Genomic DNA, 20,357 nt, shown 5'->3' on the forward strand with positions numbered 1-20,357 from the left:
AAAAGCTGCACTTGAACACACCGGAAAGACTCCAGCCTTTGGTGCAGGTATGATACAGGGAGGTGTTTTTTGGACACAACTCTCACTAGTATATACACTTCTAATCAAGAATAGGAATGATAAAAAGATGCTAATGGCACTGGTGTAGAGGCAGAGGCGAAAAATAAGGACAAACTAAACTACACTACAGCCGACTCTCAGCCAGGTGTGTCTGGGCCCCAACGCTAAACACAAGACACTCAAACCATGGGAAATAAGTGTTTAATACATTTTTTTTAAAAACACAATGATAAAAAGCAAAATGTACAACTCTCCATGATGGAATGGCTGGAATAATACTGACGTTTAGTAAACCCTGATGGGGACTTTGTTGAGCTAAATACATCATTTAAAAAATGAACTACTCAAACCTGGGCGGTGTATACATCACTGAATACCTAAACTATACTTTCTGTGCATTTGATCCCTTTCCTCCCTCAAAACAAAATAACATGCATAACAATTAGGTGAGACCCATTCTTGCAATTATGAATACTAGCATCTAAGATATGTACAACGATATTTTATCCTCTTTGAAAAGTAGTTCTCCCGGTCCTAGCATTCAAAGAAAACTCCACTGATTTAGCATTTGCGCTTCTATAACAGTCGTTTTAAGAAAGTATCAAAATTGATGCAGCAGAACCACAGATACATATTTCACAAATGCTTCTTCCTTGTCATGTTTTATGCTAGTAGGTGCTAATGTAGCCTCAAGCAGAGATGAGGAGCAGCTACAGACATCTGTAAGTTCAATTCTCCCTAACAACACACCGCCAGAGTTTATTGTTTCAAACCTGTAGTCTTCAGCTCAAGCCAACACAGCTCCCAAAAGGCTAAGCACAACATTTCTCACATGCAGAAGTACTTCCCAGGACCTATAAACAAACACTGATGTGTAAAATCTGCAGAATTCCCCTTTAAAAAAAAAAATACAGTCATCGTTTCAATATGATAATGCATTTGTGTTTGAAGAACTTCATCCGTCACAGAGAGAACTGCAGGTGTACTGCCAGTACCATAAAGCAGCAAGCAGCCATTTTGAAATTTTGACTGAAGAAAATAACACGTACACCAACACTGTGGCTGATCAAATATTAAATAAAACTTTCAAACGTATACAAGACAAGCCATGAGCATTTGCAGAATCATTATTAGATGGCTCCAGGCAGACTAAACTCTGCGAGGATGTGCAGACCTGACGGTTCTTCGGGGTCAACACCTCATATGAAAGTTTGCGAATCTCCTTATAATACTGAAAAGTTACTCTTAGCACTTGTAATCCCACAGAACGCTAAAATCCTCTAGACCCTCTTCAGAGAAATACTGTTATCTGTAAATATGTACGATCTTCAGCAGCCAGCAGCTTTACTGAGCCCAGCCGGGTTAACAAGGTGTTTTACCACTGGATTAGCATCTGGTTCTTGAACCAGCTCTGTTTGGAATCTTGGTGCTATCGAGCAAACCAGCCCATGTTTACCCAAGTTTAAAGCAGAACCAAGGATGGTGATCAAGGATGCGCCATCGATGAAGGGTGTTGCACAATGCACAACAACCTGTAGAGCACGACACGCCCACTTTAGTTGAGTCGAGGACAACATGCTATATTTAGGACCCACCAATTTTAAGAGTCGGAACCAATTTATTTTTGGTGGAAACGCTCAGAACAGGAATGGAACTGGTTCCATCTTGGTGGAAAAGCCCTTGTAGTGTCAGATGTCAGTCTGCATATTGTTAGTACCAATGTACAAAGGAAACCATGACAGTCTCCCACATGTATATATACACATCCTGCCTCAGTCTATAAGTGAGGACAAAAACTGTCTGATCTGTGTCCCTTTGACACATGAGGAGGCGAGGGAGACGTTGATGTAAAGGTGTTGAAGCATCTTGGAGGGAAAGGGAAAAGGTTGAGAGTGGAACCAAAATGTGTTCATCTGTGATGGAACGCAAATCAAAATAGTAATTTGTGAGCTGGGCCAAAAAGAAAGAAAAACACTTTCCCCTCATTTCACCACAAACAGTGCTGTTTACATAATGTGCAGAAATCTGTGCAAAGTGTTTGTGCTTTATCGTATTGTAACCATTCCATGAGCACCTGAACTGATCAGACGCTGGAAATCCCCTGAAGTGGATTTACATACTGTATGTGTAAAAGTCTCCCATCGACTAGTTTCTCTCACCAACAAATCTGTATAAAAGTTTGGACATAGATCATTTCTACATAATACCTCATTGTCATTATGGCTTCATTAAAAACATTTTAAAAAAGTGCCAAGTTCTTCTACTTTAAAGTCTCTGTTAAAAGGACGGGGTCATTAACATGACGGCCAATCAATAGTTTGGACATCCATGTTCATTTGGATGTTCTCTTCAGAATTCCAGCAGTTTAAATCCTCGACTTGAGTCTGTGGGTGAAGCTGCAGCTGTCAGTTTCCCTGCTCACATACAGGTGACTTCAGCCTTTCCCTCCTCCTGCTCAAAGCCACCTTCCTCCAGGTGGGACAGGGCGCTGGGATACCCCCCTCCGAACACCGGGAAGCCCCCAATGCCTCCAGCGGTTGGAGACAGCTCCTCTGAAGGGACAGGGTTGCTGACCGCACGACTTACAGAGCGACTGGACACGTCACTGTGCACAGACAGAGCCTGGAGACAGGGAGGGACACGGAGAGGTGTCACATTTATTATTCCCAAACAGACTGCAGGAATCTGACTTTGAATTATGCTTCTCTGGCTCCAAAGTTATTCTTGGTGTTCGTGCACACCTCCAATGATTTTTAGTCACGTTTCAACCACACTTCATTATACCATGAAGCTGGCTCACTTTAAACCAGAGATGTACATTTATTACATTACATTATTATATTTTTTTTAAGAGAAATGTTACTTTTACTCCACTACATTTTTTGATAACTTCAGTTACTGTAGTGCTCATGACCCTGATGATGTTGTTAGTAATTAACACTGAATGCACTCGCAAAGCTACAACTATTGCATTTCTTTGTTAACCTTCATTGAGCCACAGCTTTAGCTTGAGCGCTGCCACAGCAAATGAAGTGCAACTTCTACTTTGTCCACCAGGGTGCAGTATAGACACATGACTAGGCTTTCCTGCAATTACAGACAAAGGTCAGTCAACCTTCCTTCATTGATGGGCGACATCGAGTTATTGTCTTGTTTTTCACTAAATATAACTGAACTATTTATGAGACACTCTGTTGAGGATAACTGCTGCCGTTTCCAAGAAAGGTCTATCCAAAATATTAAACACATGAAAGATTTTTGAGTAATAACTAATGACTATGAGGACAAGAAAGTTACAGGCATTTATTCTCACACTGTCTAGTCTCGCATCATCAGCAATGTTTGATCATCAAATGCTACGTCAGCAGGGGAATATTTGCTTATTACAGGTGATGGCACCTGATGGCTAATAAAGAAACATGTTTACATTCTTCACTTTTGTGTTTTTAAGATGAAATATTTTGTAATATTACTATTTTTTAATAATACATTTCATAATACTAATAATTTAATAATACCCTGCTCATGTTCACATCCAGCAGTTACAGAGCAACATTATCAAACTCCTGAGGGGAATCTCTGGCTCTAACAGCTGCAGTTGAGAAACAACACCATGAGAGCAGTGAGAGTGAGCCAAACAGTACAGTTATGGCTGGACAGCTGAATGTCACTATAAAGCTTTGTGAAGCTGAGGAGAGAGAGCTGCAGATTTGGATGATAATCTTTCACACTGTCACACAGTTTTTAAATTGTCATCTGACACAGTGTCATTATAAAAATATAGATTACAGCCACTTTAAGTGTAATCTTTAGAAATACAGTTTAATGTTCAGCTGTGTAATATCTGGCCTCAGTACATGTCTGTGTCACAACTCTCTGTGACTCATGGTGGAAAAATGTGTTGGTTTATAATAAGTGTAAAGTAATCCCAGGATTGGTCAGCCTCTCCTCTGTATCACTTCAGTCTGTCACCCTCTCCTGTCCTCCTCTCACCTGGTTCCTGTGTTGACCTGCTGCCTGACTTCTGACCGGCCTCTGGAGAAACACAACCTGCTTAGTGGCCAGGTTCCCATCACTACACACACAAACACAGGACAATGGTTAGCTTATAGAACAAGATTAGAAATGGTATTGGTACGGAGCAGACTGAATTAGTGACAAATATGTTTTCATCAACACTCTTAGAGATACAGCGGGTGTATTACCTACCTGTCGTGTCGGATGATGGGAGTGGGCAGCACACAGGTGAGCAGCCAACCAAACTCAGCCAGAGTGTGGAGGAGGGGCCCGTAGTCTGTTTTCACATTGGAGCCCTGGGTGTAAACACAATATATGCACATATAAGAGTTACTTACAGATAAGTCAACTGATTTTAGAGACAGGCCCCAGTTTTTGCATTCCCTCTGTTTGATGATATTTTAGTATGAAGCTTCCTTGTTTTATGATCTGTTCCCATTTGTCCTGATAAAGTTTTGTGACTGCATTATGCTGTTATCACAACTCATCACTTCCTGTATCTGTTTCAAATTAAAAGCTCCGTAGCATTTCAGTGGACAGAATCCCTTCATCTGTTAACAAGGTTTTATTGTGACATATTTGCAGGAATGTGTTGTGAAACATTCAGTGACATTACAGAGCTTCATCTGTAGCTACTGCCATCTCGTGGCACTTATATATGACAACAAAACACAGTTTTGTTCCTGTATCTGTAATTAACAGTTATTACTGGAAACACCTGAATTATGTGCTGGTGCACTTAAACGAAAAAGTTAGGCACACCAATGCAACCGGTGTAAAACGTCTGCCTGGAGCTCTGTTCAAAGACTCAGTGATCCCAAAACACAGGCAAAAGGTTTTTAACCAGTAAGGTGGATTACCATTCCTGGTGGATTACTTTACAACATGAATGCTGTGTTTCTGCTGTTTACATCGCCTAGTTGTGATAAAAAAAGGTAGTTGCTGCCATCATAACTTCCACAGTTATAACATCCTGTCTGTGAGTATTACAAACCATTGTGCTGTCTGATAAGCCTTTGAACAAATTAAACTGTTACTCAAACTGGAATTTGTGGATCGTGTTTCATTGTTTCATTAGACAACACGTCTCTCACCAACTCAGCCCCTTGTGCTGTTTTCAGTCTGATTCCCCACTTAGCCACAGTAGCATCTAGCCATGCAGAGAGATTTCGAGATTTGTCCCAACTCGTGAGGGTAATTTAATGTAGGTGTTGGTTGAAATGAGTCTTTAATTAAGTATGAAAACCTGCAGTCTTTCTTAGTCCTCCAAATATAAAAATGCTTACACCCCATCTCTACCTCCCCTTTGTTAAATAAAGAACAAATCTCATCATTAAAGGGTCAATTCACCTGAATTACAATTACTGTGAGATAATATTTTTATGCATTGAGGTGAACTGACCCTTAAAAGTAAGACCTACTGCCCTCTCACCCTTGCACAAATCATGCTGCCTGTCTGATTTTCATTTCATTTCGTCAGAATGAGGCCATGCAATGATCATCAGAAGGCATTCTCAGTCTCTCTCAACACACACACACACACACACACACACACACACACACACACACACACACACACACACACACACACACACACACACACACACACACACACACACACACACACACACACACACACACAGACTCTCTACTGACCTCGATGACAGTCCACTGCTCTACGACGATGGTGTCATTAGCAGGAGGAGAGGTGCTTCTCTCCTCGTACACAAACAGGCCCTCCAGTGATCTGGGCACTGGCTCACCTGAAACACATATACACAATAAGTGTGTGGGAAAACATGATATGGTTCACAGGAAAGAATACAGCATAATCCACATGCATGAAATGCATACTGTCAGGTAGCTATGATCAATACACAGTTAATCTTTTTAGTACTGAAAGACTGCGAAGGAAAGAAGTCAATGAGAGCATGTCATTGGGCTGATAATGACCCAGTTATCAGAAATAGATTGAGCTCTGTTTAAGTTCCCATGTGTTCATGTGAGGAGAGGAGTGTAGTGTGGAGGGCTCTAGTCTCTGCCTATGTGTGAATGTCACAGTGCGTATATCTCCATTTATTCCAGGCCTCAGAGGTCTACAGATGATGTGCATGTCTGCTATGCTGCAGAGGAACAGGAAGTGAGGTTGCTAAGGTCAGGAAGACAGCTCCAAATATAGATGAAGTGGGAGAGAGGAGGGACAGACTGCAGTCAAAACAGGAAGTGTCTGATTTTGTGTGTGTGCGTGAATCACTGTTTTATGAGAAAAGATAATAATGCAGAGGGTAGAGGAAGAAGAATAACAACCAGCACCAGCTGCCCTTAAACCCACGACCCTTAAGCCTAATTTTTGCGTATACGGCACCACGACGGCACCAGAGTCGGATTACGTATTACGTAGTAGGAGTAGTATATTCGACCCTTTAGACTGGTTTTGTTCTTAACTCCATTTATTTACAGGCTGACGCCTATGGAAGATTTAAAATGCCTAAACAGTGTTTTATTTTTATGCATGTTTAATTTCATATTTGTGTCTTTTATAACTGGATGATTTGTCTATTCTTGCAAGGAATGTTTCATGCCACATTCACCATTATATGGTTCACTGAATGAAACACAATTCAGTTATTAAAGACAAACGTCTGTTCACCCTGCTGCCATCTGGCGAGGGATACAAAAGTATCCACTGTCGTACCAACAGACTATGAAGCAGCTTCATTCCTCAAGCTGTGAGATAGTTTTGTTCTTGTGTAGCATAAAGGAACTACAACTTACATTTCAGTGTTCAACCCTTGGCTGCAGAATGACAATCAAATGAACCTTGAACCTGACTGTCCTTTATCCCAACGTTTTTCTTTTAGCTAGGGCTGCTGTGATGCTGAAGTTTTGCCACCGACTTATAAGCTCATAACAACAATGCTGTAGAACGCTGTGCGAATTTACTGTTAATGCAGATTCAACACTTTCTACTGCTGCAGCTTCACAATAAAAGCATGGTATTTTGAACTTGGCTAGTAACAAGAAATTCATTGTTCAGTGATTCTTCATCAAAAATGCGTCTACAGAACAAAACAGAATTTTGTAGACATCTATATCATCGGCCATCTTCAGCATTTGTTGACAGTGGATCAATTTAAACATGTCAGGTAGTAGTTTATTCAGTGTGTGGGAGTGATGGAACAAGAAGGAGCTGCTAGATGAAGAGCTGCAGGTGACAGGCTGCACACTCAACTTCTCAGTGAGGTAACCAACTCATTTTCCCTAATTGACGTTATCAGGTTCCCTATTAGCATTGGGTTTAAATCTGAAATATTGCCAAATAGTCACTTTTGCTATTACAACAAATCCTCCACCACCCTCTCCTCGATCAACTCTCCTTATTATGTTATAAGTGAAATGTGACTCCTGCTACTCTGTGCTGCGACTCTGCAGGCACTGCAGAGAGTTTGTGACTGAAGCATCCATCGTCCAACTAAGCATTGATTTAAAAAAAAAAAAGTAATTGGTGTATGACCAACCACCATGTAACCCCCCAGATCTTCAGGGGATACGCACAGAGCAGACCGCAACTGGATCAAGCTGCACAGAGCAGATCGAGTCAGATAGGAGGTCAATGAATCCGGTCAATTTTCAGAAGAATCAAGGAGTTACCCCACAGGCATGTCTCTGTTTCCTGATGTGTGCGGTGCGGTTTTGGTCCGCCCTCCTTGCCACTTCATATCCCACTGGGAGCGTTTCAGAGGCAGAGCGTCATGCGTGCCTCATATTGTTAACTTGCTGATTGACAGTGATTTAAGTCCAGCTTCAACTAACATCAAACCAACCTTTAGGTGTGTCCCAGTAGACAAAGGAGTCCACCAATGACCAGCCTTTGCGGTAGTAGGCTGCAGTCAGCTCAAGCCAATCAGCCTCCAGGGCGCTGACCACCTGGCCCTTCCTGGAAACACGCATGGAGAGCGCCCCTTGGTGGTACTGACAAGCCAGTGAGTCCAGAGGAGCACAGCCAGGGGCCCAGGAGTGGAAGAAGACCAGCAACCTCAAGTCTGGAGGGAGGGAGGGAGGGAGGGAGGGAGGCAGGGGGAGGAAAGAGAGGGCGGATTATGAGAAATAAATGCACTTGTCAACAGGATTTGGTTTGTCAGAAAGGCACCACATTAACCTACATTCATCACCGGTTACAACAGAGAGATAAAAGAAAGGAGTGTGATGTGAAGAGCGGTGAGTATCTCACCAGGACTGTACGTGTTCTCCTCCAGCTCCCTGTCTCCAGGCGGTGTACCAGGAGGGGTGCGTGGAGGGGAGCGGCAGCCCCTCTTTGGACTGTGCACCCTGCCATTGGTGAGCCCGCTAATCTGCTGGAGCACCGAGCCAATGAATCGAACGCCCCCCCGAGCACTGCTGTTCACCTGCCAGATAGACAACCAGCCACACAGTCACCATGTAGCTCACCATTACAATAAAGCAATGATGAAGATTTTATTACTCTCTTAACACCACACTAGTAGTCGTGGTTGGATAGTAATCAAAACCAGAAAGAACTGAATGTGTAACAAGTCAGAAGTGTGAAATGGATCGCTCCCAGTGTTCTGGGTCTGAACTGAATTTATTGGCATTTTCAGTGAAAACATGTGCGATGTCTCAGTTTCCCAGAGAGAAAAACAGCATCTCCAAGCACTGTTAATGTGCCAGTTTGTTTTACAATACTCTGATGGGATGCATAAATCATTCAATAAACATACTACAAGGAGCTTTTAACTGGTTATGAAGCGGCTTTAATTTAATACTGATGCCTTTATATGACCTACATAAGCAAACAAGACCATCAGAGAGAATTATTCTCTGCACATCAGATCAGAAAGTCATATTAGCATTAAAATGTACAACCATGATTTTCATGCCGGAAGGATTTCAGGATGACTTGATGAACGTGTGGATTTTTGAGGCCTGAAAGGTTGAAAGTTTCTGGTATTTGTCCTAAAACTTGAAATTATTCAATACAGTATTTCAAACATTTTAATCACGCTTAAGTCCTGGTGCCGTGAAAGTATTTCACACATTATCTTTATGTTCCTGAAAAAGTGGAAATAATCTTTGGTGACAGAATTGACTGCTTTTAAAATTTATTTGGTAACTCATTTATTAGCGCAACACAAATACCTACTGACGATATTATTAGCTGCCAGAAAGAAAGCTGTAACATGAAAATGGTTACAGGCCGAACCTCCAACAAAGACTGACTGGACAGACATTGTTACTGATGTTCAAGGGATGGAGAGAATAACTTTTCCTCATAATTTACAGGCTGATAAATTCCTGGGATACTGGGAAAAATGGATTGTGTACGTGACCTCACAAGATGATCACTGACCCTTTATTAAATGAACTGACATGTTTATTCATCACTGTAATACTTGTATGAATACATAGGTGACCAACTGTCTGTTTGGACTAATGTGTTAAACTGTTTTTCAATGTTCTCTGGAAAAAAAAAGTATATAAAAAAAAGAAAAAGTTGGAATATGAAAAGAAATATGAAAGAAATAAGAACTGAAAGTATCCAATGTTTTACTTGATTTCAGGTGGCTGAAGAGGTGAAGGAGTATTGAAAACATGAATGTACTCAGTATTTTGACTTAAAAGCTTTAAAATAAGAAAATATGAAAAAGTTTTTAGGGCGCACTCACACTTGGCCTAGTTGCTCTGTACCGTGCCGAAGCATGATTGTCCCTCCTCAGTCCCCCGCTGGCCTGCACTCACATTGTTCCGGCCGCAACCGGGCCAGAGCACAGTTACCTCTTGTACATAAGTCATCACTTCATAGCGCGATAGCAGCACAGTGCAGAACAACACAGAGAACACTTTTTTGTGGCTTTTGTGTTGTTTTGGTCATAGACAGCTCTCTAACATTCCTGGATTTCTTGATTATTCAAGGCTGCGTAATATGCATGATTATACTTCATGTCCACGTTGCGCACCTGTTTTTGTGCATGGGCAAGCATACCGTGCCGAAGCACACCCCTTCCAACCGTGCCAGGGCCAAGAAAGTGCACTGTACATGAGCATGGTACAGAGTGCTCACATGAGTCAAACACACTGGACTTTGGGGGTCAAACGTGTTCGGGCACGATACGGATTGCCTAGTGTGAGTGCCGGGGTGACGGGGGCTTCTCATGGGTCGGCCACGGCTGTGAGATGTCACCGCAGCCTGCTTGGAGGCAGGGCAGGCGCGCTTTGGCCCTACTCCAGAGAAGGTCAATCTCTGGCATGGATCAGCTCAACTTGGTGCAAGAAGCAAATCAGCGCAGTGTGACTCAGTGTGGCCAAAAGTGCCAAAGGAAAAGTCCCACATTACTTCACTTATTTTTAGGAGATTTAGAGGTTGCCAACCCCTACATTAAGCACCACTGGACTGGAGAAACAGCTAGAATGCAGCTCCCTCATGTGTTCATGTAATTGTGGGGTTACTAAGTTGCAGTAAATATCACTGACCCTGTCGATGAGCGCCCTGACTGTGTCACCCGTCAGTGACTCTCCAGGTAATGGCCACTCCTCCACCCTCAACATTGGCACGCTGTGACACATGGACGCCGTCTGCTTACTGAGAGCAAACACACACACACACACACACACACACACACACACACACACACACACACACACACACACACAGACAAAAACATCTATTAGACAGCCAGTGGGACAGATTTGCAGTAGCAGTGTTTGACATAGGCTTTTTTTTTCTGCAGGTCACCAAACCTATTGAACGTGTCCATCTGGAGGGTTCATAGTTCACTTGTAATTGTCACAGAGCTGCAGACACCAACACATAAATCATTTATAGGCTCAGCAGGAAATGGCTACCAACTACTGTCTGAGCAATTACACAAAGGGTAAACAACCAGTTAGGTAATTGAAGTGATGACAGGTCATACTCACTGTAAAGCCTTTTCTACATTAAAGTCGTTTTTTGTAAAATAACAGAACAGTCAAATTAGAATTACCTTTTAGTTCAACTTTGCATGAAAACACCATCATTAACATTACTAATTCTCTTCTAGAGCCACGGTCATTTTATGAGATTAAAATCAGCATCATAGTTACAGTATCCCCGCCTATCAAACCTCAGAGATCAGAGACACTTCGTCTCCATTGGCTGCTGTGGGACCCCTGTTGTCGGGTGGATTTCTAGCCAATAGAAATCATGGCAGACACAGAGATCAAGCCAAACCAAAACATAGTCTCCCCCTCCTCCAGGCACGCCATTCTGACCTCCTACTATGGCTCTTTATTAAATATGCAACTGAATTCATCTATCATTCATCTATTTACTTGACAGTATGGTGGGGAACATGTGGGCACAGTGGGAAGGCATGTGTGACAGTCACACACAGCTTGTCTACAGTAATCTTTATTGACCTATCAAAAGCATTTGATCATGCTGATCAGAACATCCTACTCAAACTGCAGCCTTTAGGTATAGATGATGTTGCACTCCACTGGTGTCACAGGAGTGTATTCTCGGTCTATTAATATAATTATATTATACATAAATATCTTTATTCCTCCTAATCACTACTTCAATGTCCATTTTTATGCAGATGATGCACTTGCGGATGCACTTTTCTCCCCAACACATACGGATAACCATAACCTGCTAACCATAAGATAAGTTTAAAACCTGGGTCAGGATTTGCGTACCTGGGTCTGGGACGGGCAAGGATGGCGCGGTAGAGCAGGCTGAAGGGCAGTGACCGTGTTCGGCCCACAGACAGGATGATGGGGTGCAGGGCGGCCAGGACGTAGCCTTGTGTGTAGTAGGGCTGCAGGGCCTGGGGCAGCTCGGAGAGTGAAGCCACATACTGCACCGTCGGACGGCTACCTGCATGAATTGGAAAGAAACAAATCAGTAAAAAATGTCTTTCCTGATTTCAGATTCACTGGCTCCAGCTTCTAAAATGGGAAGATTTGATGCTGGTCTTTGTCATATGTGTTTATAAACTGGAAATGGATATGTCTCGGACTGTTGGTTGTACAAAACAATCAATCTGAAGACTTGATGATGGAAACCTTTCACCTTTATCTGACTTAAGTACTGTTTGAGAAAATAAACAATTGATTGATAGTGAAAATGATCCTTAGTTACAACTTACCCTAGTCACTAGTTTTATACTTGTAGAATGGTCTTGCTCAATAATTATTAAGATATGTCAATGGTAACACCTGGGTCATGTGACCAGCTATAGTGACATATAACACAAGCGATTGCAGGGACATTTATTTTAACATTGTGCTACGCTAAGAACACAAATAACCACACACCAACTAACCATTTCATACACAGAAACTGCCACCCTATAAAATAAGAGTGTTGGTACTCCTGCGTTTCTTTACTTCAGTGAGCTTGGGAGTGCTGTGAAAGGTGCAGGTCAGTTGTAAAGTATGGTGGTTGGATGAATTCATATAAAAACTTTGGTTAACTTCTGAGTTCACTGCCCTTTTGCAACGGACTCTCCCTGCTCTGTCCTGCCCCCAACATCCCCATCTCCCAACGACTGTGGAATGACTCTAACATCACTACTCCCCTGTTGCTACTGGTAAGAGGAAAGTGCAAACACACGGGTCAGTCAGAGAGGAATGGATATATTGATGCATAACATTTATTTTAATTTTAGTTATGTACAGTATTTTAGTGGGTAGGCAATATTCAAAAATCAAAATCACAAGTGCTATTTTTATCAAGTTGGCTCATTTGAAACCATTTATTGAGAACCACCCACACACTTCCACATACTGTATGTGGTCAACAGAAATCCTATGGTGCGTGTTTTGGTTTTGATGCTAAGATGTTGCTGAACTTGAAACTAAACACCTCTGCTGCTGCTGCCTGGTCTGAGTTTAAACATCCAGAGTCCAGCTGTGTGTGACGGCCTCAAACACTGATGTCAGGTCTGTGTGTGCTGAGACAGCCTGGAAAAGATCAACCACCGACCCAGGCATGCTGAGGGAAACACCACAGCACCACGCACTTACGTAAAGGTTATATATACAGTATGTACACACACACACACACACACACACACACACACACACACACACACACACACACACTTCTAGTGCTGCACCTCCAGCTGTGATGTCTGATGTGGTGAGCCTGGTTTTCTGGTTGTTTCAAAGGTGTGGCTCTGAGACTGGCTCATACACACACAGAAATATGCCTATGTTTAGTTGCACAGTATAATCTTCATGCTGCTGGGATATTATTGGGGTAATTAATTATCATGGTGTTGTAACTAAAGGATTTTTCATTAGTGGTTACTCTCACAATTATTGTTTGGATTAACTGTTCAGTCCATAACATGTCTGAACTGGTTCAAAGGCCTCATCTCAGATGTGTTGAAAAATTCAATGAAGTGAAAGAAAACAGCAACGTAGTCAGATATTCAGGCGATGATATGAAAGAAAATAGTATAAAAAAATGCACATTACAGTTTCCCAGAAGCCTGTTATATAAAAAGAAATAAAAGGGAATATCTGATAAATATTTAGCACTTCTTGATTTGAACAATTACTCAAATATCAAAATGGTTGTAAATTGCTTTCCAGTTGATTGGAAAGCAACTGTTGCGCTCTCTCCCGCCCTCCATCAAACGAGTCATTGTTCATGTGGGAACAAATGACACAACCCGTATGCAGTCTGAGCTGACCAAATCATTTTTCAATGACCTGTTTGGTCTCCTGAAAAACTGTGGAAAAATGGTATTTGTTTCTGGCCCAGTCCCCACGCTGTCCCGTGGAACCGAGCGTTTCAGCAGGATCCTCGGGCTCCACACGTGGCTTCAGTCTGCGTGTAGAGCGCACAATTTTAACTTCATCGAAAATTTTAATCTTTTCTGGAACCGTCCCTCCTTCTTTAGAGACGACGGTCTCCACCCAAGTGGCCTGGGTAGCCGCACTCTAGCTGCTAATCTGCAGCACGCAGTAGAGACCACTTCATCAGACTGACTGTCCTCCCCTGACAAAGTAGCAAACACCACGCCCCTTGCTCTTTCTCCTGATAGCACACACCTGTCAATAACTCCCTCACCAGCTGCGTTTCCGATCCAGACAGTTATCTCCACCAGGTTTCCCCATCATCACCACACATCACTGAGGGGATCACGGGACCGCAACAGGTGTCTGCGGGCAGTTCCGGCAACACCAGCTCAAGGAGAAACTGCACTGCCATCTCCCAGCCCACATACAACCCTCCACATGGCACTTTTAAACGTTCGCTCCCTGTCAAATAAGTCTTTTATTATCAATGACCTTATTTTAGAAAACAAACTTGACTGTTTACTTTTAACTGAAACATGGCTCAGCACTGATGCACCAGCCGTTCTCACTGAGGCTTCCCCATCAAATTTTAGTTTTTTATTTTCTAACAGGAGTGGTAGAAGAGGTGGCGGGACTGCAACAATAATTTCTAACTCTATAATAACAAAGGACATCACTTTTAACAACTACACATCATTTGAACATCATGCCTTTGTTTTTAGCAGTCCTCCGATTTTATGTATGACTATTTACAGACCACCGAAGCACCATCCCTCTTTTTTTAGTGAGTTCTCCGAACTTTTATCGATTTTACACTCAACATACAATAGGGTCTTAATAGCTGGTGATTTTAACATACACACAGATGATAATTCAGATCCCACTGCGACTGAATTTTTAAATCTTTTAAACTACCTGGATTTTAAGCAACATGTCACACAGCCCACCCACAACAGAGGACATACCCTGGACCTGGTCATAACATATGGCCTGTCCACTGGTGTGTCCTCTGTTGTCGACCTGGCTGTGTCCGACCATCACTGTGTGTTTTTTGATATCTCCAGTTTTATCCAACGGGAGGCCCCGGTGAGAACAGTGAGGAAGCGCTACCTTACCCCCGAAGTGGCTGCAAATTTTATTGAAATTTTACACAACAGCACTGCCGACATTTTACCTGCACCCTGCGATTTTATTGTTGATAATTTTAACAGTAAACTGAGGTCAGCCCTAGACACAGTGGCTCCCATTTCCACAAAAACAATATCAATCAAACCTACATCACCCTGGATAAACACTGAAATAAAACAACTGAAAAGAAATTGCAGGAGCGCAGAGAGAAAATGGAGGCAGACAAAGCTAACAGTTCATTTTGAAATATTCCGGGACATACTCAAAACCTACAATAAATCAGTAAAACAGGCAAGAACTTCCCACTTCTCACGACTCATCTCAGACAAAAAGAACAACCATAAATTTCTCTTTTCCACTATTTCTCGTTTAATTAATACTGATTTTAAGAAATCGTCCACAGTTCCAACAGACGATCTATGTGAAGACTTTGCAGACCACTTCAGAGGTAAAATCATTGACATTAGATCCACTCTTTTAGAACAGAAGAATGCTGCTTTTAACAGACCTGAACCATCGCTTTTATCTGTGGAGACAATGGAGCATTTTGTCCTGGTTGATGCAGAAACGCTCGGTAGAGTTTTCTCCCGAGCTAACCCAACAACCTGCCTTTTAGACCCAATTCCCACATCACTTTTAAAACAATTTTATGCGTTCTTTGAGTTTGAACTTTTAAATATTGTGAATTGCTCTCTCCAGACGGGTGTCTTCCCCACTGCCTTTAAAACAGCAGTGGTGAAGCCCCTTCTGAAGAAGAGCAATTTGGATCCTGACATTTTTGCCAACTACCGACCTGTGTCCAACCTACCCTTTTTAAGTAAAATTGTAGAAAAACTAGTTTTTATCCAATTAAATGATTTTTTAAAGACCAACAATATTTTAGAACAGTGTCAATCTGGTTTTAGGACGAACCACAGTACCGAGACAGCCCTCGTGAAGATTGTGAATGATCTCAGGTGTAACATGGACTCTCAGAAACTCTCTGTCCTGGTTCTACTGGATCTAAGTGCTGCTTTTGATACAGTAGATCACCACATCTTATTAAACAGACTTAGCCACCTAGTGGGCCTCTCTGGTACTGTTCTTAACTGGTTTTATTCCTACCTCACAGATCGTCACTTTCTTGTAAATATGGATACATGTTCCTCAGGAACGCATAAACTTGAATGTGGGGTGCCCCAAGGATCAATTTTAGGTCCAATACTTTTTAATTTATATATGCTACCCCTTGGGGACGTCATCAGGAGGCACGGCATCAATTTTCACAGCTACGCTGATGATACACAGCTTCACATTGCCGTCTCTCCTGATGACTCGGGACCTATTGATTCCCTTTTAAACTGTATTCTTGATATAAAGTCATGGATGGCAGAAAACTTCTTACAGCTCAACCAGGACAAAACAGAGGTTTTAATTATTGGTCCTGAAGGCAAAAGAGAGAAACTTTTACCAAAATTAAATGCTTTTAAACATTCACAATGCGTAAAAAACACAGAGGTGCTAATGCATGCTTTTATCTCCAGCCGATTAGATTACTGTAATGCCCTGCTCTCTGGTCTTCCAAAAAAGAGCCTTTCACACCTTCAACTGCTCCAGAACTCAGCTGCACGTGTGCTGACGAAGACCAGAAAGCGGGCCCACATTACACCCGTTTTAGAATCGCTGCATTGGCTCCCTGTGCGCTTCAGGATCGACTTTAAGGTTCTTTTATTAGTTTTCAAGTGTCTTAACGGCCTTGGCCCTTCTTATCTGTCTGACCTGCTTTTACCGTATCTGCCCTCCCGGACCCTGAGGTCCTCCGGTACTGGTCTTTTATCTGTTCCCAAGGTTAGAACCAAAACCTTTGGTGAAGCCTCATTTTATCATTACGGCCCTCGCTTGTGGAACAGCCTGCCGGAGGGCCTCAGGGCCGCGGAGTCTGTTGATGCTTTTAAACGTAGGCTCAAGACTCATCTTTTTAATCTAGCTTTTAACTGAGCTCCCTTTTATCATTGTTATTTTAGTTTAATTTAACTCATTTTACTCCATTTTATTTATTTTATTTATTTACTTTTAGTATTACTCATTTATTGTCTTTTATTTTCCTCTCAAAAGTTTTATTATTTATTTTTTATTTATGTATTTATTTATATTTTCATGTATCTATTTTAACACTGCATTTATGGGTTTAACATTCATTTATGTTGTTTTAGGACGCTCTTCCATCTCTTTTAATAGTTTATAGGTTCTTAGTTTCCAGCTCCATTGTTCTCCTCATGGGGGCCCTCCACTCCGGGAGCTCTGTCTGGCCTGCCTGCGGGGGTGCCATCCTGGGGATAGTCCGGGCCTGGATAGTCAGGGAGTCCTGCCCCAGGGCTTTATGGCCGTGGTAGGGGCCCCTGGCTGTCTGGGTCGGGATGGTCTCTGTGGCGGCGCCCCCCCTGTGGTCGTGGCCTTGGGGGGCTCTCGGTGGGGATGGCTCCAACAGGTTGGCGTTTCCTCACCTGGTCTATCGGTGCTCAGCCATACTACATTTTATTTTGTATATATGTGTGTGTGTGTGTGTGTGTGTGTGTACGTGTGCGTGAGTGTGTGCGCATGTGTGTGTGTGCGCATATGCGTGTGTATCTGTGTCACATGAATGGGGATGTTATGCGGGGTTTGTTTCATTTTTCTTTTCTTTTAATGTACAGCACTTTGGGCTGCATTTTAACATGTATGAAAGGTGCTATATAAATAAAGTTGATTTGATTTGATTTGATTTGATTGACTATGCAGTTAATCAACTAATCAAAACTTGATTATTACCGATGCTAAAGAGGTTATGTTTATGGTTTTTCTGTTAGTTAGCAGGAAATCTCCAAAACTAATTTGGTGTACACTACATTATTCATCCAATCTCCAGCACGTGCTACGCAAAATACTTTAAGTTTGACTTGTAATCCGGACTGGCTGGTATGGCATGAAAATAATATCACAATATTTTTGGGCAATATCACGCTATACATACATACATACATATACATATACACACACACATATACATATATATATATATATATATATATATATATATATATATATATTTATATATATATATGTATACATGCACATACACACATATATATTTCATATAATTGTGAAAACGGCTCATTACAATTTCACTGAATAAGTGACTTATTCAGATTGCTTCACCAGAAAATGTTTCACATTTTTACTTGAAATTACTTAAACAATTAATCAATTATCAAAATAACTGGCAACCTGTTTTCTTTCGATCAACTAATGGCTGCAGCTCTACATGACTGTCTGTCACTGTGTCTATTCTGATGCAGATCTAGATGCAAATACAACATTTTTTTTACAATTAAACATTTAGATGATTGTGCAGGGTTGAAGGAAGCATACACCCTCGACATGTTTTTTCAAAGTAGACAGGTTATCAATTCCATCATTAGTCACAGTTACACAGAGTCCAGTCAGTGCTGACAACTTGTTTGTGTGCTGGTTGTTGAGTGTTGTTTTTCTTGAAATCCTGGCTGGAAATCCCTGTGACCATCACCAAACTTCCTGTGTCCACAAAGAGTGGCTGTTCACTGAGGGGCTTGGCTGTGTGCCCCATGCGTGCGCGCACACACACACACACACACACACACACACACACACACACACACACAAACACACACACACACACACTAAACTAGTTTTAAACACACTAAATTGTGCATTTTGGATGTAGATTAAGAGACAAAAATTTGGAGCGAGACAGGAATGAGTGAAAGTGTGAGAGTGTGTGTGTGTGTGAGTGAGTGAGTGAGTGAGTGAGTGATAGAGAGAGAGAGAGAGAGAGAGAGAGAGAGAGAGAGCATTCCTCACTACAACCCCCCACATTCTCACGGACAAACAGCCCCAGAGATCGGGGAGACCAGTTCACAGCTGAGATCACTGCTGCCTCTCAATGGGCTGTCTGGCTCCATTATGAGACTAAAGACCACCAGAACCTCAATGAGACCACTAAAGCAGGGGCCGGGCAAACACAGCTACAGCTTACTGGCATTCCTGTGGGTCTGAACTCCACTCCAAACACTTGAGGTGAATTTAAATTTAACACGGGCTTACATGTCGCAGATGGTGGACACGCTTAATACTTTTTTTTTTAGACACGCAACTTACTTTTTTCCTTCAGAGGACGGACGGAGCATGTCAAGTCAAATATGGATCACTGGTAGTGTCTGGACAGTCACACCAAAAACAAAACAGGCAACCATGCTGCAGTCAATGACCCCCAGGAGGACCATGATGTCATACATACACACACCTCGACACAAGGCTTTTGCTGCAGCCTTTTGCTCTTCTCCTACCCTGCTTTCAGTCATCACACCCCCTCCCATCCTGCTGCCACTCGCCCCGTCAACCCGCACACTGAGGCCTCTGTTCAGGGCTGTGAGGGGGAATAAAAGAGGAGGAGGAGGAGGAGGAGGAGAGGAAGAAGGGAGGACCAGCAAAGAGGGTAAATAAGGGGGGGAAAGACGCAGAGGAGTAATAGAGAGGTGGGAACTGGCAAGATATGGGAGGGCGGGGGGCTCAAGAGGAGTTGAGCAACAACTGAGGGCACAGAGAGGGGTGACAGAGCTGAGAAAATGGGAGGCGAAGGAGGGAGAGAGGGAGGGAGGAGGGTTTAAAGCCAAACAGGGGTTACAAGATGGATTTTATGAGCCCATATGTGAATGAGAGAGCTGGAGAAGGTGTGAAAAGGAGAGCTGCCTGGAAACGAGGAGTAGAGACAACAAGAGTAACATGAGTGGGAAAAACAAGCTGCTCTGTGAGGCTGCACTCACACACTGCACTGCTTATAGCTAAATGCCAACATCAGTATGCTAACATGCTGATGTGTAGCAGGTACCATCCAAGATGTCATGTTGCTAGGACCAGAATTAGCAATCAAGTTGGCCTCTGAGTTGCAGTTCCCAGTCTGACATGTTGGGAATTTCTGACTCCCATTAATACCCCTTTACACTGGACACAAAACCTACCAACACCCACTAACATCTGGCTATTGTCTTCAATGGTAATGTGCACAATCAGCATTCACTCCAGCGTCAAATGACTCTGCAGAAAACACTGGTGTTAATCGGTTGCAGCTGGCTCTGATTGGCTGTGGTGAAAACATAGCGAGAATGTGAGCGTCTAATTAATGTTATTAATACTTTTAAAATCTCATCTGTCATCTGGATGTAGTCTGATGATGTGGTACAGTACAACATCTGCACATTCATAATGACTAACATGAAAGAAAGACAATGCATTTAAAACACCTGCACATAGGCTGGTTTTGGTGTAAAATGTTATTAATGAAAATG

General features: G+C 42.4%; 1 protein-coding gene across 1 annotated transcript in view; it reads right to left on the bottom strand.

Moving 5' to 3' along the window:
• Positions 1-245: 245 nt before the first annotated feature.
• The window catches only part of rftn2 (raftlin family member 2), a 32,053-nt gene continuing 11,941 nt past the window's right edge, over positions 246-20,357 (bottom strand). The window contains exons 2-9 of the mRNA XM_084361984.1: positions 11,776-11,956; positions 10,567-10,675; positions 8,309-8,483; positions 7,902-8,120; positions 5,734-5,840; positions 4,270-4,373; positions 4,054-4,135; positions 246-2,682 (exon numbers count right to left, since the gene is read on the bottom strand). Of these exons, the coding sequence (XP_084218110.1) occupies positions 2,479-2,682; positions 4,054-4,135; positions 4,270-4,373; positions 5,734-5,840; positions 7,902-8,120; positions 8,309-8,483; positions 10,567-10,675; positions 11,776-11,956 (1,181 nt within the window). The 3' untranslated portion in view covers positions 246-2,478. The remainder of the gene's footprint in view (positions 2,683-4,053; positions 4,136-4,269; positions 4,374-5,733; positions 5,841-7,901; positions 8,121-8,308; positions 8,484-10,566; positions 10,676-11,775; positions 11,957-20,357) is intronic.

This window comes from Pagrus pagrus, assembly GCF_965226575.1.
Source record: "Pagrus pagrus genome assembly, chromosome: 9".
Classification (NCBI taxonomy): domain Eukaryota; kingdom Metazoa; phylum Chordata; class Actinopteri; order Spariformes; family Sparidae; genus Pagrus; species Pagrus pagrus.